The 23,919-nt window shown below is 43.5% G+C and overlaps 3 protein-coding genes, 1 long non-coding RNA gene and 1 pseudogene across 4 annotated transcripts; 1 reads left to right on the top strand and 4 right to left on the bottom strand.

Moving 5' to 3' along the window:
• Positions 1-65: 65 nt before the first annotated feature.
• On the bottom strand, positions 66-5,188 carry LOC106567896 (P2R1A-PPP2R2A-interacting phosphatase regulator 1). Its single transcript, XM_014137766.3, has 9 exons — positions 4,394-5,188; positions 4,178-4,262; positions 3,954-4,010; positions 3,679-3,725; positions 3,542-3,593; positions 3,330-3,397; positions 3,154-3,209; positions 2,966-3,050; positions 66-2,862 (listed from the first exon to the last, which is right to left on the bottom strand). Exons 1-9 carry the CDS (start codon positions 4,492-4,494, stop codon positions 2,739-2,741), a joined length of 675 nt encoding a protein of 224 aa, XP_013993241.1. The 5' UTR covers positions 4,495-5,188; the 3' UTR covers positions 66-2,738.
• Positions 5,189-6,113: 925 nt separating this feature from the next.
• LOC106567899 (P2Y purinoceptor 3) lies at positions 6,114-9,011 on the bottom strand. The gene is made up of 3 exons (XM_014137769.3): positions 8,862-9,011; positions 8,429-8,518; positions 6,114-7,854 (listed from the first exon to the last, which is right to left on the bottom strand). Exon 3 carries the CDS (start codon positions 7,726-7,728, stop codon positions 6,310-6,312), a length of 1,419 nt encoding a protein of 472 aa, XP_013993244.3. The 5' UTR covers positions 7,729-7,854; positions 8,429-8,518; positions 8,862-9,011; the 3' UTR covers positions 6,114-6,309.
• Positions 8,515-15,773, top strand: LOC123726084 (uncharacterized). The gene is made up of 4 exons (XR_006758358.2): positions 8,515-8,653; positions 14,290-14,419; positions 14,795-14,919; positions 15,638-15,773. It is a non-coding gene; the product is annotated as an uncharacterized LOC123726084 (long non-coding RNA).
• Positions 11,216-16,876, bottom strand: LOC106567900 (schwannomin-interacting protein 1). The gene is made up of 7 exons (XM_014137772.3): positions 16,386-16,876; positions 15,599-15,813; positions 14,724-14,857; positions 14,522-14,600; positions 14,273-14,383; positions 14,024-14,141; positions 11,216-13,593 (listed from the first exon to the last, which is right to left on the bottom strand). Exons 2-7 carry the CDS (start codon positions 15,803-15,805, stop codon positions 13,499-13,501), a joined length of 744 nt encoding a protein of 247 aa, XP_013993247.1. The 5' UTR covers positions 15,806-15,813; positions 16,386-16,876; the 3' UTR covers positions 11,216-13,498.
• A 2,514-nt stretch (positions 16,877-19,390) lies between these two features.
• Positions 19,391-22,630, bottom strand: LOC106568044 (uncharacterized; annotated as a pseudogene).
• Positions 22,631-23,919: the final 1,289 nt, after the last annotated feature.

Raw genomic sequence — 23,919 nt, 5'->3', positions numbered from 1 at the left:
AAGCTTGCAGAAATGGACAGGTAACCATATCAAATTATCTATGGAGACAAAGGAAAGTCCACAGGTTTTCTGATATAATACAATGACTTTTATTATCATGATTTTATTTATATATTTAAAAGGTGTACATTATCCCCCCCCTAAAACTAGACACATTTTGTGTCAACTTTACAGGCATGAGAAAGGCTACTCAGAGGGAATTAATATAGTTTCTCTCACTCTCTCTATTAAAAGTTCCATTAAAAAATACAATCTTTTTATGTAGACTTTTCTCAAAGCTATTTACAGTTTGAAAATACTTGAATGGTCTGGCAGATGTGCTTTAGTTCCCTTTTTTCACCTTTCCTTTCTCACCTCTCTCTCTTTCATCCTATCACTCTCCTCTAGGCCTCATTCTAATGTCAGTTTGAAAACCAGGAAAAAAAGGAGCCCTCTAACACTGACATGTCGTTTTTGGAAAACAATTTTTAAGATTGTGGCTGATTTTGTAAAATGACACAATGAAAAGGAATATTAAAAGAATCAAAGAAAATCTGTAAAATGACTATAAATTGAGTGTTTTAACTGACCACAGCACCAGTCAGATGGGCTCCTGGTTTGAGGTTTGCAATTGAGATGGCCAGATGAGGCCTCGTGCTATCTCCTAGGTCTCAGACCCAGGACTTGACTTATCTCCTACAGGCAGTGGTCTCCTTGTATGATGATGAAAATGGGGGGGGGGGGGGGGGGGGGATTGCTGATAAGGCATGCCAATGCTGTGGGTCAACTGCAATGAACATCAACAGGAGATTATTAAAATATTTTATATTTGGCTTCAGATCATCTCCAACTCAATGTATTTCCCTCCCTATATAGTTCATCCTCTGCAACAGGATGGGATTGGTGAAACTACCACTGAATATTAGTGCCATTTGATTGCAAGTTAACCTCTGGCTAACTGCAGATAAAATTGAGTTAGTTATGAGATAAGAGATCTTCTATTGATGTTCATGTCATTTAACCTAGTATGCATTTACAGGATCTTCCCATACTCAGGAAATAGTATAAAATACATGTCAAAACCACCTTATATTTCTGTACATGGTGTATGAAAGATAATAATTTGGGTTTGGCAATGTGAGTTGATTGATGATCTACATTAGTGTCTAAATCATACAGCTTTTGAGAGAAATTAAACTGACGCTGGTTGTCAATTTAAACAATGTATACCAGCATCATAGAATCTTTTGGGCCAAAGGAACCAAACTACATTATTGAGAACAACAAGTTAACATGAATAGAACTTAAAACAACTGGAGTTTTTATTTCCCTCCAAATTCACTGATTGTCACTGAGGAAAAACAAATCTGGGGTTAAGATCAGAAGATGACCCTCAACCCTTGCTGACCTAAGCACTTCTTTAAGACAGGACAGAGACCCAATGAGAAATGAGCAAATTAAGCAACAAATATACAACGCAACAGCATGTCTTAATCAGGATCCTATTTGTGTAACAGCAATATTGATTAATAATGTGAAACTAATACTGTGCAAAATCTTAATTGGAAGTAGAATGTTCCATTCACAAAAAGGAGACAAGATTTAGAGAAAATAATCTGTCTGTTGCTGTAAAACTCAGCTCTGGAAAGGGCATTTGAAGAGTATTACACATAGTTACTATCAATAACATTATTTGTTTTTGTATAAGACACTTCTCTAAGCAGCTTGTACTCTATTTCACAAGTCAAAAGGTCTGGAGGTCACAGACTCATGCATGGGATTAAAAAACAGAACTTTCCCATAGATTACATCAACCCAAACCACGTGATATACCCATGATGTCACTTATGATATTTCACAATATCTATGAGGGTCCTGAGCATGTACAACCATACCACATTACAGAAGTCAAATAATAACATTCATGTAATCAATGGGAAAATTTGATAACACCCCACAGGCTACCCTTTTTAAAGTAGTATGCATGTAGAGAAAGGGTAATATCACGCTCTACCCAGAGGACTGAGATCACCAGTCGAGGTCCCTTCTATCAAACTAAAGTTCACACACACCTGTCAAGAGGTGAGTATTCATGCCAATCTCTCATTAGATTTAGGCCATAAAGGACCAGGACTGGGTGGGTCCTCTGGGCAGAGCTTTGCCTAGGGATTCTATATCTACAGAACAAACCCCCTCAGCCAGAGAACCAACTCCCAGTCCTGCCTTAAAGGCAGCCCTGCTTATATCAGTATTCACATATTAATACACTATTCACATAGACAAACTGAGCCACCGCTGGCTCGACAGTCTGCTGTGACACCTTGTCTTCATGTCTCATTTTTGAGCGCTTACTTCTGGACTATCAAAAAATACAGGACTATTGGGTCTCGTTCAGTGGGATTACAACGTGCCCTCACCATTACCCCTGAACACAACTCCGGACAAGGCCTTTTAACACCTCTAACTTTGATATAAACAAAAGCCCAACAAGGAAAAATATAGTCTCTTCACCCGACTTCCTTTGGCAGGGCATTTCATGCAACCTTCTGATTAACAAAGCACAGGTGCCAGTCTTTGTGTAACATCTATATATTATCTTGATTACAACTCAAGACATGATTACGTCAGGAGCCAAGGAATATGATGAGTATCCCCAAGGCTCTGATGGTTTGAGGGAGAGGAGCGTTCTGATAGGCTGTGAGTAGAATCTAGGACTGACTGTAGTCCTGGTCTGTGATAGGCTGCTGGTGTTGTGGTTTCTAGATATTGGGCTGGTGAGAGGTGAATGAGGGGGGAGGAGACAGGTACAGGGTACTACCCTGGGTACTAGCACCACACACAGACACACCACCTGTAGGAGAGTCTGCAGATGCCTGAGACACACTGGGGGAGAGGGAGAGAGGTAAAAAAAAACAGGAAGTTAAAAGAGATGCAGCTAGCACCATATTCACAAGTGTGCAAGAGTTTGAATGTCTCTGGTTCTCACCTGACTGTGTAACTAGTTCGGTGAGCAGGATCTGTTACCCCGGCAACAAACAGCTTCTTCGGCGGACCATCAGACTCCACTCCTCCTACATGACAGAACGACAGGATGAAAGAGAAGACAGACACACACACACACACACACACCAAGGCTGAGTAAAGTAAGCACCATTCTTGAAGCACTGTTCTTACCTTTCCTTTTCAGTGGAGTCAGGGCAGGCCATCTCACAGTAGAGCTGACTGTTGGCCTGGCAGTGAAGGGACACTTTGTGTTAAATTGTTGTGGACACAGTGTAAGTCCACAATCACAGGATAGCTATAAATCTACACTCAAGTTAGTTTGTCAAGCAACGTGAAACTCAACTCACCCCCTAAACCTTCGAGTTGGACTAGGGGACGAATTGGGTGTGACACCACTGTCCGGTAAATGGAATCCCTGTGAAAGACAGGACGAATATAAGTAAATATGAGATGACTCTTTATCCATCCATTTATTCATAATCTATCCATCAATCCTCTCTCCATGCTTTGGTATGACAAAGCACTACAGTCACGTGCAGAACACAGAGGGAGTACTCACCACTGATGAATTGTCATGCCAGTGACTGACAGGAGGGACCAGGTTGGAAGCACTACACCAAGAGAGAGAAAACACAGTTAGAGAGAGTGTGTGTGTGTGTGTGTGTGTGTGTGTGTGTGTGTGTGTCACTACCTTACCTCAGTCTCTGAAGACTCCCCCTGAGTGTCATCTCCATATTCTCTTCCTTGAATGAAAATACACACTTTCAGTCAGTGGTCATACACACATACTACAGTGTGCCACACACACTGAAACACCAATGTGAGCATTTACATAAGATAACCTCACACTGAACTGTACTAACACACTGGCTAATGTATAAGCAAACACTCAAACCAGCATCATTAATCAAAGGCAGGCATTTGCACAAATAGAGGGAAGAGGCCCACAATATCCCTAACCTTGTCCTCACCTGCCTTTTGTGGTCTGGTCTCTCACCACCCAATGAGAAAGGGGACAGGGGGACGGCCTATGGAATAAAGACTGGATGTATTATTGTTGGTCTGTTGATGGAGTAACTGACAGAATACTGAATGATCACACACACACACACACACACACACACACACACACACACACACACACACACACACACACACACACACACACACACACACACACACACACACACCTCACCAGAGAAGGACAGCTGGGGTTGACAGAGACACTGCTCCGTCGATACCGGGCTGAAATAGTTGGACTGAACACTGTCATACCATCGCTGGGAAACAAGCAAAAAACTCAAAATCATTCCAAGGCAGACATATTACAAACATGACTGCAAAAATCAAATTTCATAAATGACAGACAGACAATTCTATTTCAATCAAGTAGAATATCAATTCCACTAACCTGACACTCGTGATCATGGGGGCGCTGTTCGATCTACGAAGAGCCCCGCCTCCGCTCCCGGCAGCTGCGCCTGCGCACTGGTCCACTTCCATTCGTTCCATTTCTTGAAATCACCGGCCTCCAGCCTAGCAGCGCGAGCTGCTGGCTTAGGAGCGCTCAGAGGCGGCGTACGGCCCTACTCTATCAGGGTGAAAGCCCGACCTGCAGGCCTCACACACAAATCCTACGGTCCAATTCAGAGCAGCTAAATCAGCGGGAAATGTCCTTGGTCTCGTCCCTCTATCTCATTTTTGTTAGATGAAGTCAGACTTGGCTCAAGTTATAGCAAGCGACTATTCGTAACTAGCTAACCTTATAAAGTACTCAAACGCAATTCCTGTTGTCGCACAAAGGCTAAACAAACACATACTTGACCAATACTGTCAACTAGAGAGATATATCCCTTACAATAACTTTTAAGGGAAATTAGGTTAGGCGGCCAGCTGGAGACGTGACTTTTTAGGGTTAGCTAGCTAGCTACAGTAGCTAACCATTAACACCAACTTGGCTAGCTAGCTAGTAGCTAACCAGTCAGAGAATAAAACACAACAGTCCTCAACAAAACATTTGCGTCGTTGAAAAGTTCCATCCTCCGGTCAAGTTGTTCATTGCGTCCTCAACGAAATCGACAAAATATCCCAAAAATGTAACTATTTATCAAAAATATAACTAATTGAAAGATTTCACAACATAGTCCTCCACCAAATAGCGGTACTTCGTAATCTGTCATAACAGCGCCTCACCCTGGTTAGATATAATATTGCATGAAGGAGATTCACTCCAACAAGGCTGGAGAGACGAACGATCACCTTGCCTGACTGCATCACTTTTTAACAGATTTTAATAGCATTGGATAGGGGTTGGGAATAAGTTCAGGTTTTAGGGTGACTATGAGGCTGGTTGGGCCCCTAGGGGTGGAATGCCTATTAGGTTGAAAAACAATGGTTTGTTATGGGGTGCCCAGTCCCATAGCCCAGCTGTAATTCGAACCCTGTACTGGATTACAATAGTACATCAAAGTTGACTTTATAACAGCTTAAATCAGTGACTCTGCGCAGTTGTCCTTCTATAACAATTACTCTGTTGAATTGGACTATTGAGACTTCCTCCATGGTTCCTCAACATATTTAGAGTGTTCTGACTGTGCTATTTGTGCTGGCTGCTGCTACTGGTCCTATGCCTACAGCTTTTTCACACGCTTTTCCATTAACAGAGGCAGGAGAGGGAACAGCAGTCAGCAATAATATTTGTGGTCCAGGCTTCGTGGGTCACTGGCTGCTGATAAGCAGGGGCAGAGCTGCTTACTGTCCCAGCCTGCATTGTTGCAACATCACATTTTATACACCAGCTGTCCTCTGGCCTGGAGAGAGGGGTGGAGGGACGGTTATGACTGGGAAATGTATGAATGGAGGTTGTGTATGTGTGCGCCTTCCCAATAATGTGTGAGTGATTGAGAGGGACAGACATGTTTTGTAAATTAATACAGAGTTTAAAGATGTGTGAGGGTGTCAGATTAAGCAATGTGCAGTGTTAGAGGACCAGATAAAAGGGAGGATCATTAACCTTCTACCCCTCTTATAGATTGGCTAATTATCACAGGACACTCTCTGCAATAACCAGTCTTTGTTGGCCGGTGATCACACAAATAAAGTTAAACACGAACAAGAAATAGACCACACTGTTCACAATGATAACTTGACCTGCATTTAATGTCAACATGCCGACTGAGAAAGTAACAAATGTAACAAGTCCAAATGAAATAAAGTGCAAAACTACTAGGTGTCCCAAATAGAAATGTCCCCAAAAAAATACACACACACACACACACACAAATGTACACTTAAACGATTCCATATTTGTTCTAAACGTAAAATCTCCTAAAAGACAATCCCAGAAGACTTTGACTCATTGTCCCGACGAATCTCCCCCTCCTTCACCTTTTCCGTCTTCTTTTCTCTCTTCACCTCCTCCTTCTCTCCCACTCTGTCTTTCCTCAGGATCCTCAGTGGCCAGAGAGAGGGGTTGCGGTGGTGGTCATGCCGACTGGCCGTGTCACAGCAGGGGACACTCTTGTCACCAGTGAGGAAGTACAGGAGAGCGTTCAGCCAGGCATTACAGGAGGCCAGTGGCCTAGTGACCTTGTAGCAGATAGAGATTGTCTTCATGGCATTGCATCCTCCCATCTGACCCCTCCTGAGGAGCAGGAATAGTGTCCGGGTAACATGGAAGGGGAGGAAGCAGAGTGCGAACAGGAGAGTGATGGTGATGATGGTTTTGATGGACTTGCGGCGCCTGCGGATGTAATGGGAGTGCTGTGAGCTGGAGATGGAGATGGACGTCCTCTCCCTGTGCCCTTCTGATCCCCCACCACCTCCCTCCTCGTCTCCTCCCACCTGGGAGCTGGATGGGGAATGCAGGGTCCTAAAGATGGTCCTGACTACCTGGGAGTAGCACCATGCGATGATGGTGAATGGGACGAAGAACCCCAGTAGGTGCAGGACGAGGCCGTATGGGACGTATTCTGCAAACTCATTATCAATAGCATCATCCCAACAGTTCACAAACACCTTCGGCCCACCACCGACTACATCTCCACCCCCCTCCTCCTCAGATCCATTCCCCCGCTCTCCTGCCCTCCCTCCACCACCTCCTCCTCTCACCACATACCCCGTCTGGGCAAACCTAAAGATGGGACAAGTAAGCACAAACACCACCACCCACACCATGGCGCAGGTCCCCCTCACAGCCCCCTTGCTCTCCAGGGTGATGGTCCTCATGGGGTGGCAAATGCCCAGATAGCGGTGGACGGAGATACAGGTGAGGAAGAAGATGGAACAGTAGAGATTGAAGTAGAACAGGAAACGCACCAGGCGACACATAAAGTCCCCAAACACCCAGCGGTCTCGCAGCATGTAGCTGGCCACCAGGAAGGGCAGGGACAGGCCGTACATCAGGTCCGTGGTTGCCAGGTTCACCATGTAGATCAGAGACGTGGTCCAGCGGCGGTGAGCATTGCCGTGGCGACAGCCACCATAGCGACGGCAGGAGCGCACCAGGACAACGGAGTTAAGCGTCAGGCTGAAGAAGAAGGTGAGGGAGTAGCAGAGAGGGAGGAAGATGTACTTGTAGGACTCGTCAATACTGCAGGGGGAGAGGGAGAGAGGTGGGGATGGGGTGAAGGAAGAGAGGGTCTCTGTCACAGATGTGCTCTCTGTGGTGTTGGAGGCTTGGCTTATACTCATGGTTGACTGTGGTTGTTTTTCTCTCTTCTGCAGGGTCTCATGTTCCTTTTTCATCAAGCCTTCCTTGGGGCAAATTCTTCTGCTTGTCTAGTGTTCCTGTCATTTGCTCTCTCTCAGGTGTGGTTGTCTTCTAAACTGTACACTGCAGGTTTGCAGATAGTTTGAGGGAAGGAATGTTCTCTGCATAAGGGAGAAAATAAGTGCTTTAGTTTGTAAATACTCACTAGGAATGTTTTTAGCTGATTATGGACAATTCTCGGTCTACTGGCTCTTCAATCAGTAACACACTCTTCCGGAAACTCTCCATTCATCCATACTGTATTTCTGATCCAGTTTGACCCTGAGTACACTCAAGCCCATATTTTGGAGTAGATTGATCCACTGTCCAAGAATGTGACATATTTTGAAATTTTATGCTAAGTATCAAGAATGGAAATGGGACCAATGACAGTGGGTTCTTCTTGTGTGTTGTTGTGCACAGTGTGTGTGTGTGTGTTTGTGTATTTGTATGTTTGTTTTCTTTAGAGGATGCAAGTAAATGAATGCTAAATTAGTTGGAAAATGTTGTTTATGTGCTCAATGTTTACCTTCCTCATGTTTATCTTCCATGTTGGGAGTGTTTATCACACAGAACTCTCTCATGGCCTTCCAGTGGAAGATAATTGGTTGAAACTTGGTTTAGTTATTCCAGAAGCCTTCACATGTTTCTCTTTCTAATAACAAGTGGATTGGAACATTTAAAGGAGCACATTACCTCTTGGTGCAGGGGAGGGTGTGTATTTCATGGGAAGGTGCAGCTAAAACGGTTTTGGTCCCGATGGACCTCCTATGACCTTCGCTGGCGCTGTAAATAATTAATATCCATTCATTCAGACAGATATGCAGAACGGAAACCCAATACAAGCAACTGCAGGCGCTACTACTGCAATTGTTTTGCAACATTTTATTATCATCGCTTCAAAGAATGTGTGGAAATGAGGTATTTATACCATTTGAAATGTTTTATTATAGCAGTAAGGAAAATATTTATTCATCATCCTCTGTATGTTTGTGGGGATGGTGTTGATATTTTCACTTTGTTTTAATAATTCACGTTATGTATATTTAATGTGTGTACAAAGCAATGTTTACAGCAGAGTATGTACAGTATTATGTGTTAGTTTTAAAGTATAAATATAATATCTTACCTGGTTTTCTGGTGATATAAATGTATTGTCCTTTGTTTGTCACTTTAAAATATACCAGCCTGTTTCTTCTCCTACTTTCGTCCCCGTACCCATTGAGCTCTTCAGTAAAACACTGCTAATATGTAACATTAACTTCCGCTTACCTTTAACACACTCATATATCTCTATTATTTTATTCCTCTCCTCCTCCTGCTCTCTCTATCTCTCCTCTGGTGCGAGTTAGTCATCCCTGACTCTGTTGCTCAATTATCCCTCCTCCCTCTGTTTTACTTTATCCTCGTCAATACCCTCCCTCTCCCTCTATTTTTGTCCTCTAAATCATTAGTGCTGAGCTAGTCAGCTGAAGGTACGCAATGGTACACACACACACACACACACACACACACACACACACACACACACACACACACACACACACACACACACACACACACACACACACACACACACACACACACACACACACACACACACACACACACACACACACACACACACACACACACACACACACACACACACACACATTTGCTTGCTCGTACGCATGTACACACACTATAGATTCAAACAAATAAATTAAAATCTTGTAGTGACCAACTGGCAGGTGTCTTCACTGACATTTTCAACATGTCCCTGATTGAGTCTGTAATACCAACATGTTTCAAAGAGGACACCATAGTCCCTGTGCCCAAGAACACAATGGCAACCTGCCTAAATGACTACAGACCCGTAGCACTCACGTCCATAGCCATGAAGTGCTTTGAAAGGGTGGTAATGGCTCATATCAACACCATTATTCCAGAAACCCTAGACCCACTCCAATTTGCATACCGCCCAAACAGATCCACAGATGATGCAATCTCTACTGCACTCCCCACTGCCCTTTCCCACATGGACAAAAGGAATACTTATGTGAGAATGCTATTAATTGATTACAGCTCAGCGTTCCAACACCATAGTACCCTCAAAGCTCATCACTAAGCTAAGGATCCTGGGACTAAACACCTCCATCTGCAACTGGATCCTGGACTTCCTGACGGGCCGCCCCCAGGTGGTGAGGGTAGGTAGCAACAAATCTGCCACGCTGATCCTCAACACTGGAGCCCCACAGGGGTGCTTGCTCAGTCCCCTCCTGTACTCCCTGTTCACCCATGACTGCATGGCCAGGCACGACTCCAACACCATTGTTAAGTTTGCAGGTGACACAACAGTGGTAGGCCTGATCACCGACAACGACGAGACAGCCTATAGGGAGAAGGTCAGAGACCTGGCCGGGTGGTGCCAGAATAACAACCTATCCCTCAACATAACCAAGACTAAGGAGATGATTGTGGATTACTGGAAAAGGAGGACCGAGCACGCCCCCATTCTCATCGACGGGGCTGTAGTGGAGCAGGTTGAGAGCTTCAAGTTCCTCGGTGTTCACATCAACAACAAACTAGAATGGTCCAAACACACCAAGCCAGTCGTGAAGAGGGCACGACAAAGCCTATTGCCCCTCAGGAAACTAAAAAGATTTGGCATGGGTCCTGAGATCCTCAAAAGGTTCTACAGCTGCAACATCGAGAGCATCCTGACTGGTTGCATCACTGACTGGTACGGCAATTGCTCGGCCTCTGACCGCAAGGCACTACAGTGCGTGCGGCCCAGTACATCACTGGGGCTAAGCTGCCTGCCATCCAGGACCTCTACACCAGGCGGTGTCAGAGGAAGGCCCTAAAAATTGTCAAAGACCCCAGCCACCCCAGTCATAGACTGTTCTCTCTACTACCGCATGGCAAGCAGTACCGGAGTGCCAAGTCTAGGACAAAAAGGCTTCTCAGTTTTTACCCCCAAGCCATAAGACTCCTGAACAGGTAATCAAATGGCTACCCGGACTATTTGCATTGTCTGCCCCCCCAACCCCTCTTTTTACGCTGCTGCTACTCTCTGTTTATCATATACACATAGTCACTTTAACTATACATTCATGTACATACTACCTCAATTTGGCTGACCAACCAGTGCTCCCGCGCATTGGCTAACCGCGCTATCTGCATTGTGTCCCACCACCCCCTTTTACGCTACTGCTACTCTCTGTTCATCATATATGCATAGTCACTTTAACCATATCTACATGTACATACTACCTCAATCAGACTGACTAACCTGTGTCTGTATGTAGCCTCGCTACTGTATATAGCCTGTCTTTTTACTGTTGTTTTATTTCTTTACTTACCTATTGTTCACCTAACACATTTTTTGCACTATTGGTTAGAGCCTGTAAGTAAGCATTTCACTGCTCACGTGACAAATAAACTTTGATTTGAAATAGCAGCATCACAGACACACACACACAGTGACAGCACACAACATGAAATAACTAAGGTTTATTGAATGCAAAATTATTTTTTAAGTAAATACTGAAAAAAATACTTCAGAGACCAAAAAAGTTAAATGTTACTTCAGAGCACTCATCCCTTTCCCATAGCTATGAATCTGCTATCACAGTTAATTCTTCCATCAACCTACAAATACACACGATTGTGAAAGTACGATATATAATAATTGCTTGACAAGGCACAATAGTTCAAATGGCCAGGAGTTTTTCCTGACCATATGACTTGAACAGGAAAGAGGGGGTCAGTAACTAGAGCCTGGTGTTTGCTACTGGTGAGGTCACATGGTCAGGAAAATCTCTTTACCTAGACATAATGAATGGAATAAGGCAATTCCACACCAGCATGGCCCAATTTTTTTTTAGGGTATCTCAGATTTCTCTGGCAATTCTCACATACAAACTTAATTGAGAGGAAGGATGTTTAACATGCTTGATACATTTGTATCACAAACAATTTTTGGGGAAAATCATGATGAATGTGGCCATTTTAGGCTCTTTTAGACCATATAATCCGTGAACCGTACAGACATCTTGGTGTCATTATACTCCTTATAGTATGCTTTAAAATATGGAGTATGGCTGTATTCTAAAAAAAAAAATGTAAAAAAAAAAAAATCGCATTAATTTATTCAATATTAAAAACATTATGAACATCTCAAAAGTACCCTTTTTGATTTTGATTATTTTTAGACATCTTGTTTAGAACAATATACTCTTCAAACACATATTTCGAAGGTGGGCTCTGCTAATTTTGAAGAATACATAGAAATTGATATTGGTTAAGGAAGGACCTATCAAAGTTCCATTTGAATCCATTTTTCTATTCACTGTGTTGATGATGCTCATAAAATTGTTTATAACTAAAAGTAGCAGAGAGCCCACTTTAATCATTTTCCAAAAAATGGTGTGTTACAAATGTAAAAAGCCTATCAAACATCCATCTTCCCAATGACGTTTCTATGTGATAATTGCCAGAACAATCTGCGATACAAAATTATTTTTGGGCTTTGCTCACATGGAATCACCCAATAGCAGCTTTGTGGTTTCCTATGCTGGTGGTAGTTATAGTTATGGCCGCAAACCACCTAGGTATATCACAAGAGTCAACATAAATGTCAATACCCACAGGCTTATAGGCAATATAAGTGGACAATTCTCTTACATCAGCAACTATACAAGAGGATAATTATCCTAAATTAGAAACAAAGAACCTTCTCTACCAAATTGTTACAGGACAGTTCCCTTTAGCCTGAATATGAAACCCCTTAGCTTGTTTTACACAGGCTGTAAGTGTACAATTCCCTTATATTAATAAGTCATGGATATTGCAATGTTTACACAATAAAACTTGTGGAAAAGCTGGTATTCCTCAGATATGTAAATGTTTTAACTATGGCTGTGAAGATTCTCCGTCTGAAGGTTCTCCCAAGATAAATACAATTTTTCTTACCACCGGCAATAGACTAGGAGTCAGATATTAGAGATGTTTCAAACATCACAAATGGCTTAAACTCCTCTTTCTGATATGAAATCTTTTTTGTTAATTAAGTGCATGCGTACATCAAAATAGGTCCTAATACAGTACTCTCTCCACTAATGATGATAATGAAGATTATGCTGTTCAAGATCAGGTGGGGATGATGAGGAGAAAGTTATCCATCAATTGTATTTATAAAGCCCTTTTTACATCAGTAGATGTTACAAAGTGCTATACAGAAACACAGCCTAAAACCCCAAACAGCAAGCAATGCAGGTGTAGAAGCACAGTGGCCAGGAAAAACTCCATAGAAAGGCAGGAACCTAGGAAGAAACATACAGAGGAACCAGGCTCTGAGGGGTGGCCAGTCCTCTTCTGGCTGTGCCGGGTGGAGATTATAACAGTACATGGCCATTAAGGCCAGATTGTTCTTCAAGATGTTCAAACATTCATAGATGACCAGCAGGGTCAAATAATAATAATCACAGTGGTTGTAGAGGGTGCAACAGGTCAGTACCTCAGGAGTAAATGTCAGTTGGCTTTTCATAGCTGAGCATCCATACCCTGCCTGTGTAATGTGGATTGCATTATGACGCCGGTCCAAGATGGTGCTCATTAGTGTTCATCATCAATATTTCTCCTTTTTATCAAAGAATCATATGTTAAGTAGGATATTATTGCAACACTTCTGACTGTCTCATAGTGGCATATCTTGGACAGCATCACTTTATCCACTGTTGAGCACAATGACTTCCTGTCCTGTGCACATGTGGGTGAGGGTTATGTCAGATCCTGTACGTCCAGGAGCATGGCGTCCTGTTTGGTTCTCAGCTGGTCCCTTATCAACAGGTGACCCACCAACTCTGAGCTCAGGTCTGCAAGAATAGAATATTACTTTGCATAAAAACATATAGATCCTAAAACACAAAAACCGTAGAGCAAGCACTCACCTGCCAGTTCATTTACTGACACATTATTACCATGTAATAACCACCCCTTTTCCATGTAATGACTACGATTTCCATGTTATGACCATGATTTCCATGTTTTTATTTTTTTTATTTAACCTTTTTTTATTTAACCTTTAACTAGGCAAGTCAGTTAAAAATAAATTCTTATTTACAATGACGGCTTAGGAACAGTGGGTTAACTGCCTTGTTCAGGGGCAGAACGACAGATTTTTACCTTTTCAGCTCAGGGATTCGATCTAGCAACCTTTCGGTTACTGGCCCAACGCTCTAACCACTAGGTTACCTGCCGCCCCATGTAAAGACCATGATTACCATGCAATGACCGCCTACTGACCGTGTATGTCGTGGTTGAGTGAGGTCCTGAGGGAGTTGAGCTGCTGTATTGAGCAGGTCTGCAGGTCACAGTGTTCCAGATGCGTCCTCTTAGTGATCACACTACTGCAGGCAAGGTGCTGTGACACACAGGAATTATTTACACATACCAATCCTTACCTCTCTCCCACCACATGCCCACTGTTTCCCTCTATTTCTTCCAACCCTATTTCTTTTCGCTCCACAGTCCACACTTCTCCATTCTTCTCACCTCCTCTTTCTGTTCAGCTAACAGCTTGTTTTTGAGCGCGCTCAGTGCGGCCCTCACTTCCAACTTCAGGCCAGAGGGGTGGTAACCATAGCTACCTGGTCCTATAGAACCCTGACAAAGAGGAAACACAACAAAAGCATGGCATGGGTACGTATGCATATCTTTATATCTGGCCCTAGAGTGCCGCAATGTGTGTAGGTTTTTGTCCCAGTTTTGCGCTATACTATAAAACAGGAGGGACTCGCTCACCTCTTTGACAGCCCCCTCTTCATCCTCACTCTCACTGTTGTTGATGTAGCATAACTGTAGATTTCTTTGGTTGTGGAATCTAAAATAAGAAAATAAAAGACAAAAACAACATGAACACTTAAAAGAGAGAACATACATTATATGGTTTCAGAGAATACAGAATGAAGTTGAGAATGAGATTGACTGTTTTGACTTTTGTTACCTAGACGAGACGACCGTGACTCGACATCTTCCGTAGTCCTCCTCATCCTCCCATTCATCTTTCCTCCACAGCCCACCCTGCCTCTCTTCCGCCCAGCCCCCTGACACACTCCCCTGTTCCGACCCACTCGTACTCTGAAAGAGAGGAACAGAGGGAGGGATCAGGGATGGAGGGATGACATGGGAGGAGGGAAGAGGTGAGATGTGTGGTAGCGAGTGTAAGCAATGGGTGTCATTAATCCCATCATTGCAGTCTTTTTCAATGCCGGTGGATATTATTAACATGTATAAAGCAAAGAGAGTAGGATTAAGTTGCCCCTAAATGCCGATGGGCACTCTGACTATTTGCATTGACCTTCCTTTTAATTTTACAATTACATTCTTGCACTGGCTCTATGCACTCACTAGACTCTCACACATACTACACTGACACTACAACTACACTTCAACACACACACTTCACATATACTGCTGCTACTCTGTTTGTTATCCATCCTGATTTCCTAGTCACTTTTACCCCTACTTACATGTAATATTACGTCACATCCCTGCACATTGACTCGATACCGGTACTCCTTGCAAACAGTATAGCCTCGTTATTGTGTTACTATTTCCTTTTTTTGTGTTTCTTATTTGACCATTGTATTTGTTTGTCTTACTTTTTAACTCTGCATTGTTGGGGAATGGCTCATAAATAAGCATTTCACGGTAAAGTCTCACCTGTTGTATTCGGCCGCATGAGACAAATACAATTTTATTTTATTTGATCTATGGTCAGTGTTTTGTTTCTGATAATTATTAAGGTCAGGGTTTGGTGCGGGTAAGCTGATCTCAGAACTGTCACAACATCTTCACCCTCCCTTCATGCCCTCTGACCTTTGCCCTTTCTCTCCTCGCCTCCTCCTGTTTCTCCAGTTCAGCGATCCTCAGGCTCAGGTCTTCCCAGTGCATGATGGGTAGGTCCTGGTCGTCCTCGGAGGACTCTCCATTCTGATGAAGTCGCCCTGCCCCTTCCCCAGCAAACGGCTGTGTCTCATCACTCTCCTTCTCCTCCGCTGTCTCTTTCTCCGTCTCTCCCTCCATCCTTCACCCTGTTGTTGAGGGCAGATGGCAGAGAAAGGGAGGCCAAGGAAGAGGATTTGATTCATTTTAATTTGGTATAAAGTGATTCACGGTGGGTTGTCTCTGATAAATAAATAAAGTTTGTTTATCAATTAGCAGCTGCCAACATCATTATACACTGTACACAATCTTACAATAGGATACCAGGATAGTCAGGGGAAAAAACAACAAGTATTGCATAGAGAAGTTGGAAAACACTTGGCCTGAACTGTAGGAGAGACTAGTCTATTTCCTAATAGTGAATTGTTTACCTTTCCCATCAACTGAACTAGGATTGCATGCACTAGACTACACCCAAAATTCCCACTCTGTTTTATAAACTGGAAGTAAATACTTTTCAGGCTCGCTATGTCTGACTGTAGAACGATTGCGCTCAGATTTCTTGCCATGAATGTGCTGGAAGGCGCGCACGACACGAATACAAAGTAACTCTTCTCCATTGATATTTAACTCACACACATGCCACACACATCGTTGAAGACTTGTTGTTTACAAGTTGAACATTGAAAGGGGCGGGTGGCAAGCGGATACTTTGACTTACCTATTCCAGACCGTGGTGCAGTTTTCCTATTCCCAACATCGCGGTCTCCTTCAGTTGTTTGTGTCTTTTAAAATTTGATAACGTACGGTTTCCCAGTGGTGTATCGTTTTAATAGCCCACAATAAGCTATTAACTTGATTAAACTCTTCCTTGAAGTTAAGGAAACACCCTAGCTGCCTGCCTTTCTCCCGTACCCCTTCCCTTTCCTCCCGCCCCCTCTTTCCTCTGAGACGTTCCCACAGATTTGTAACCTCTACCTTCTGCAGCAGGGGGGAAATACGACCGCTTCCTACATCCAATGCGCCGCCAGTTGAGCCCTCGGTGCATATCCCGTTTAATTAGCGTTGTTTCGGGTTACTGTAAGGGTTGACATTACATGCAATATCCATTTAAGATTAAAACGAGCTGGTGTGATCTGACTCTGGTCCTACATTTCGATCGGGAAACAATGTAAAGGAGAGTTCTAAGAAAGGGTTAGAATGTACTCAAGGTGTCCAATTTCACAATTTTTGGAGATGACGATTCAAACCAGATGGGAAAACCCGGTGGGAAAAAGAAAATCACGAGGATTGCTTTTAGTGACAGTCAAAGGCATTACAACATTTGGCGAAAAACGTAAAAATCTCAATTGATTTTCAAATAATATCATTCTTATGATGGAAATTTTAAAAATATTAAAATAATAATTTAATAAAAAGTGAACAATTTGGTTCTATTATTTCCGTGTCATTTTTTATTCCCGTGAAGCTGGGCACTTTTGACATTTGAAACACATTTTGTAAAGTTAATTAAGGATTCTATTGAAATACAATATTCAAAAAATTATATAATATTGATTAATGTGACAATAAGATATTACATGTTTTCTATTTACAATAAGTGAAAGAAACAAAGTCGGTGCATTTGTTATAGACTACTAACATGATTTTATCTAGGATTGTGGATGAAAATGTATATATTACTAACATTTACAATACATAATGTCAAAGTAACATTTCAGGAGAGAAGACCTATGTCATTCTGGCCATTTATCCAAAGCTTTCAAGCAGGGGCGCAACTTTGGTTTTAGAAGTGGGAGGGATATTACTATTATTATATATTTTTAAATCTAGTCAGATAAACACTCCAAACAGACAACCCGACCGCTTGGAGGCGTCCGCATGGACCTAAAATATACCGTTGCCTCGTTTTGTATCACATTCCAATTATAAAACTGGGGGGGGGGGTGACAAAAATGCAATTTCAGTAATATCCTCTTTTCTGGTCCCCTCTCCCAACCTGGTCTAAGAGCATTACATATTATTCTGTACGTAAATCCGTCCCACTCCATTTGTATGATATGTTGCGTTTCGTATGGTATGTATTAATTTATCAATGTCCATCACCCATTTCGTATGATATGTTACAAATTACAATTTGTATTATATGTTACGAATTTGCTAAAAGTACAATATATTACAAATTTGCAAAACATACAATGTTACGAATTTGCTAAACTATAAATATGTTACGAATTTGCAAACTGACCAATATTTTACGAATTCTAGCTAGGTGGCTAACGTTAGCTAGGCGTTAGGGGTTAAGTTTAGGAGTTAGTTTAAAGGGTTAGGGGAAGGCTTAGCTAAAAGGGTTAAGGTTATGGTTAGCTAACATGCTAAGTAGTTGTAAAGTAGTAAGTATACTGTATAAAAATATAACCACAACATGTAAATTGTTGGTCCATGTTTCATGAGCTGAATAAAATATCCCATAATTTTCCATACGCACAAAAAGCGTATTTCTCTCAAATTTTGTGAACAAATTTCCTTTGCATAGAGTTGACCATGCTGTAGATTGTGGCCTGTGGAATGTTGTCCCACTCCTCTTCAATGGCTGTGTGAAGTTGCTGGACCTTGGCGGGAACTGGAATATAGTGTCGTACATGTCGATCCAGAGCATTCCAAACATGCTCAATGGGTGACATTTCTCATTTGCCAAGTTTATTCCATATACCTGGCAGATGTGGCATATCAAGCAGCGAGCATGATCATTACACATGTGCACCTTGTGTTGGGGACAATAAAAGGCCACTCTAAAATCTGCAGTTTTGTTGTTACACAACACAATGTCACAGATGTCTAAAGTTGTTACACAAGACCATTTTAGAGAATTTGGCAGTACGTCCAATCGGCCTCACAACCGCAGACCACGTTACTACATCAGCTCAGGACCTCCACATTTCGGCTTCTTCACCTGCATGATCATCTGAGACAAGCCACCTGGACAGCTGATGAAACTGTGGGTTTGCACAACCAAAGAATTTCTGCACAAACTGCCAGGAACCGTCTCAGGGAAGCTCATCTGCGTGTTCGTCGTCATCACCAGGGTCTTGACCTGACTGCAGTTCGGCATGGTAACCAACTTCAGTGGGCAAATGCTCATCTTCGATGGCCACTGGCACGCTGGAGAAGTGTACTCGTCACGGATGAATCCCGGTTTCAACTGTACAGGCCAGATTGCATGTATGGCGTCCGTCGTGTGGGCGAGCAGTTTGCTGATGCCATATGGTGGTCACACCAGATTCTGACTGGTTTTCTAATCCATGCTCCTACCTTTTTTTAAGGCTTCTGTGACCAACAGATGCATATCTGTATTCCCAGTCATGTGACGTTCATAGATTAGGGCCTAATGAATTTATTTCAATTGACTGATTTCCTTATATAAAAGTCAATAAAATCTTTGAAATTGTTGCATGTTGCGTTTATGATTTTGTTCAGTGTAGTTGAAAAGTCGCTAATTAGCTAAAATTGTCTGTGAGGAGATTTGAACTCGCAACCTTTGGGTTGCTAGACGTTTGTGTTATTACCCACCCATTTGACCAACCACCCTACTTTTGTTTTTGCTTTAAGTAACCATCTGTCTTACGTAACCATACCAAACGTTACATATCATACTAATGTCACTGTTCTGAATTTACCCATTTACTATGTTACATCTAGTCGATGAGACCAGGCCACCTCTCCTCCTCATTCACCAGCCTGCAGTTTCTGTTGCTCCCACTGGGTGTCGCTGATGAGTCGATAGTTTAGCTGCCTGTAGTTCTGTGGGTGAACATGTCTCTGCCTCCAAACCTCCTCATACAGGCTCTGTGTGACTGGGGGCAGAGGGGAGAACATCCCAGTCTGAGCGAAGGTCAGGGCATAACCCCACTGGTCCTTGTCCTTCTTCAGCAAATGTTTGAGCTGCACCCCCTCTCCGCACTCCTCTTCATCTCTCTCTGGGCCTCCTCTTCCATCTCAACCCGTGACCGCAGGGCCACGGAGCCCTCCAGCACTGCAAGGGCAAACTGGATCTGAAGAGAGAGAGGGGTAGTGAAAGAGAGATGGTGAGGGAGAGGTGGGATAGCTAGACATTTTGTTCAACAAAAAATAAGATTATCAACAACATCAACCATCTTAAAGCCTCCTTCCTCACCTGGCAGTGAAAGTGGGGGAAGTGGCAAATTATTTTTGCAGATGCTTATGATGAAGAGTGATAGGAAGGCTGGAGGCATCAGGAACCTGTAGAGCGGGGTTACCAGGTGCTCCTGCACCTCCAGGCCCAGGTGGGCTGGCTCCAGGAAGGGGTAGCTGAAGTTGTAGCCCGTACAGAGCAACAGGACCTGGGCCTGGGTAATGGACCCATCCTGGAACTGCAGAGACCCACCCTCCTGGACCTCCACCACAGGGGTAGCCTGGCAGACCCCATAGGGCAGAGGGAAGGACAAGGGCTCAGAGTCACCTGGGCATTGGATCAACCCAGTTCTAGTGAGATGTCCAGTCCTGAGGTGTCAGCACCCAGCACCACCACCGACTGACCTGAGATAGGCTCAGGGTGGCGGTATGAGTGACTGTAGATCACTTTGCCGAGAAATAGAGACAGGGGGATGAGAGAGAGGGAGATAAAGAGAGATGGCATGAGGCAAAGGCCATGAGTTTCTCCTGACCACCTAACCTGGCCCAGATGTTTTCCAGATCAGGTCACATGGTCAGGAAAACCCAGGCATGAGATATACACTACAGTACCAAAACTATGTGGACACCTGCTCATCGAACATCTCATTCCAAAATCATGGGCATTAATATGGAGTTGGTCCCCCTTTGCTGCTATAACAGCCACCAATCTTCTATAAAGGCTTTCCACTAGATGTTGGGACTTGCTGCAGGGACTTGCTTCCATTCAGCCACAAGCGCATTGGTGAGGATGGGCACTGATGTTGGGCAATTAGGCCTGGCTCACAGTCTGGGTTCCAATTGATCCCAAAGGTGGTCGATTGGGTTGAGGTCAGGGCTCTGTGCATGCCAGTCAAGTTCTTCTACACCGATCTTGACAAACCATTTCTGGATGGACCTCGCTTTGTGCACGGGGGTATTGTCATGCTGAAACAGGAAAGGGCCTTCCCCAAACTGTTGCCACAAAGTTGTAAGCACAGAATCGTCTACAATTTCATTGTATGCTGTAGCGTTAGGATTTCCCTTCACTGGAACTAAGGGGTCTAGTCTGTACCATGAAAAACAGCCTCATACCGTTATTCCTTCTCCACCAAACTTTACAGTTGGCACTATGCATTCGGGCAGGTATCCTTCTCCTGGCATCCGCCAAACCCAGATTTGTCCATCGGACTGCCAGATGGTGAAGTGCGTGATTCATCACTCCAGAAAACACATTACAGTGCTCCAGAGTCCAATGGCGGCAAGCTTTACACCGCTCCAGCCGACGCTTGGCATTGCGCATGGTAATCTTAGGCTGTGTGTGGCTGCTCGGCCATGGAAACCCATTTCATGAAGCTCCTGACGTTGCTTCCAAAGGCAGTTTGGAATGTGGTAGTGAGTTTCTTTATAGCACTTTGTGACATCTGCTTATGTAAAAAGGGCTTTACAAATACATTTGATTGATTGTTGCAACCGAGGACAGACAATTTTTACGTGCTATATGCTTCAGCGGTCCCATTCTGTGAGCTTGTGTGGCCTACCACTTTGCGTTGAGCCGTTGATGCTCCTAGACATTTCCACTTCACAATAACAGCACTTACAGTTGACCGGGGCAGCTCTAGCAGGGCAGAAATTTGACAAAGTGTCTTGTTGGAAAGGTGGCATCCTATGATGGTGCCACGTTGAAAGTCACTGAGCTCTTCAGTAAGTCCATTCTACTGCCAATGTTTGTCTATGGAGATTGCATGGATATGTGCTCGATTTCATACACATGTCAGCAACAGGTGTAGCTGAAATAGCCGAATCCACTAATTTGAAGGGGTGTGGCCACACCTTTGTATATATAGTGTAGGAAGAGAGAGAGGGCTAGATGGTGACGCTGGTGTGCACCTTTAAATCGCTCAAGCCCAGGGATGGATGGGATGTGGGGGTCAGAGTAGTGCCTACGGGGAGAAAGGGAGACAGGGGTCAAGGGTTAGGGTGTAAACGACAGGGGTCTGTTGTCAAGTGAATATCTAAAGCACATCCACATCTCTTACCCGCTGCAGATTAACACAGAATCAAACGTTTCAGTGTTACATGATCCCGACTTGAAGTCACCTCCCACGTCATCATTAGTCCCTTCTCCTCTGTTGCCATGGTGACAGGGATCACCTCCTCCACCATGGTGCTGAACTAACAAATAGTGGGGGAGAGATGGGTTGAGAGGCTTTATAGTCTTGTCCTATGAAAACAAATACACTTTTTCCTTTTTTCACCTGAAATCGATGAGTGTGGACATTCCTTCTCTACCCCTGTCAAAGGACCATGAGGCATTGTGTGTGAGTGGACGGTACCTACCCTGATGTTTGGTGTGATGCGGTGGCTCTGGCAGTATCTCTCCAGATATCTCTGCACTTCCTGGTGTGCTTGGAAGGAGGAAGCTGGGGGTCAAAGGGGAAGTCGGGGAACATCATCACCTCCTTTGGCAAGTTGGTCCTGCATAGAGGGAGGGACAGTAAAACATGAGACACACAATAAGACCTGGGTCATGTCAGAGAGAGAGAGAGAAAAACAGAGAAAGAGGGGTAAGGTTAGAGTGTTACAGTACTTGAGGTCTCTGTACATGCTGCTGTGAATGGGAAGCCCGTTTTCATAGCTACTGGTACGTTCCTTGTAGAACCAGGTGCCACCTACGTGTTCCGTGAGCTCGTAGGTGACGGGTGGTGCAAAGGCGTCTGGGCGGGACAGGATGTGACGTGCAGCACACAGACCTGCATCTCCCTCACCCATCACTGCAACTCGCAGCTGGTGCATCGTCACGGTCCAGACAGACAGGGGGACATGCCAATCACAAAGCCTTGAATACAATTACATCAGGGTCCTATTCAGGAGGGTGTTTATAGCATTACATCTAGAGAACTGAGTAATAACTTTAGAAAACTGACAGGGGCACTGTGAAACAACACTGACACCCAATAGACAATTTGAACTGCCAGCTGCCAGCTGCCTGAATTTTTTTTTTTTTTTTTTTTGACAGATTCCATATGAAAAGCATTACACACACACACACACACACACACACTTTCCAAATGTGGGTCTGTCAAAATAAAAGTCCTGCACGTGCGCCATATGTGGACAAAAAAGGAATAACTTGTGGGGAACTTTTATTTTAACATGAGGGAAGGGGAAGGGTTAGAGGAAGTTGGTCTACAACAGACGCACATTTGGAAAGTCTGTTTAATAATACGATCCTTTCGATATTTTGTTCGAAATTCCCCTGTCATAATGACCAACTGTCCTGCCCACGGGCACAGTAGTTTGAAATGGAATTGTATTTAACTTCTGGCTTCCCATGGACTGTTTCTGTGCAACCCAGTACAATTGAAAGCAACACTAGTGTATTTAAATACACTTGCGTTGATTAAAGCACCTACTCAGGCAGCACACCATACAATCAATTGCCCTTTGGGCCACCATAATCATTGCTCTCGAAAACCCTACACTCTCGAAAACTGTTCTCCGTAAGTAGGGTTTTAAGCCGATAAATTCACCCACTTTTGCGTCCATGTGAACTACAATTATGACACTGTGTTTTAACATTTAGAAAGTCAATATTCATCTCTTCCAAACCGGTTTTCGAAACATATGCTGATATACCACATTCCAGATTTCAGAACTCGGTCCTCCAGAAAGTGGAGAGCATTATCAACACTTTTGCAGTTCTTCGTGATATCATTCAAAAAAGCTGCGTTAGAAAAGATTACTTACACATACTGAGCAGCTCATTTTATAGAGAGAAGCGTGCTACATGGCAGACAAATCCAAACTCATCTAAGCGTAACAGGGTTGGTTCTCTTTCGTTATGGGTCGCCAAACGACCTATGGAAACTCCCCCTTCAGGTGATGTGATTGAGATGCTTAATATCAAAGATGTTTACAGTCACGTCACACACTTACTGTACCTGTGTGACCTGTCACTATAAAAGGCGGTGTGGCGTGACATACTGTCTTTACTTCACTCTCACGTTTATGTGTTTTACATTACGAGATTACTATTAATCCCCTTCGGATGACTTTCTTACGGAATTATGATTCTTTAACGA

Source organism: Salmo salar, chromosome 13, assembly GCF_965601325.2.
Source record: "Salmo salar chromosome 13, fSalSal1, whole genome shotgun sequence".
NCBI classification, from domain to species: Eukaryota; Metazoa; Chordata; class Actinopteri; order Salmoniformes; family Salmonidae; genus Salmo; species Salmo salar.
The sequence above is the reverse complement of the archived record's forward strand: the minus strand, read 5'-3'. Positions and strand labels throughout refer to the sequence as shown.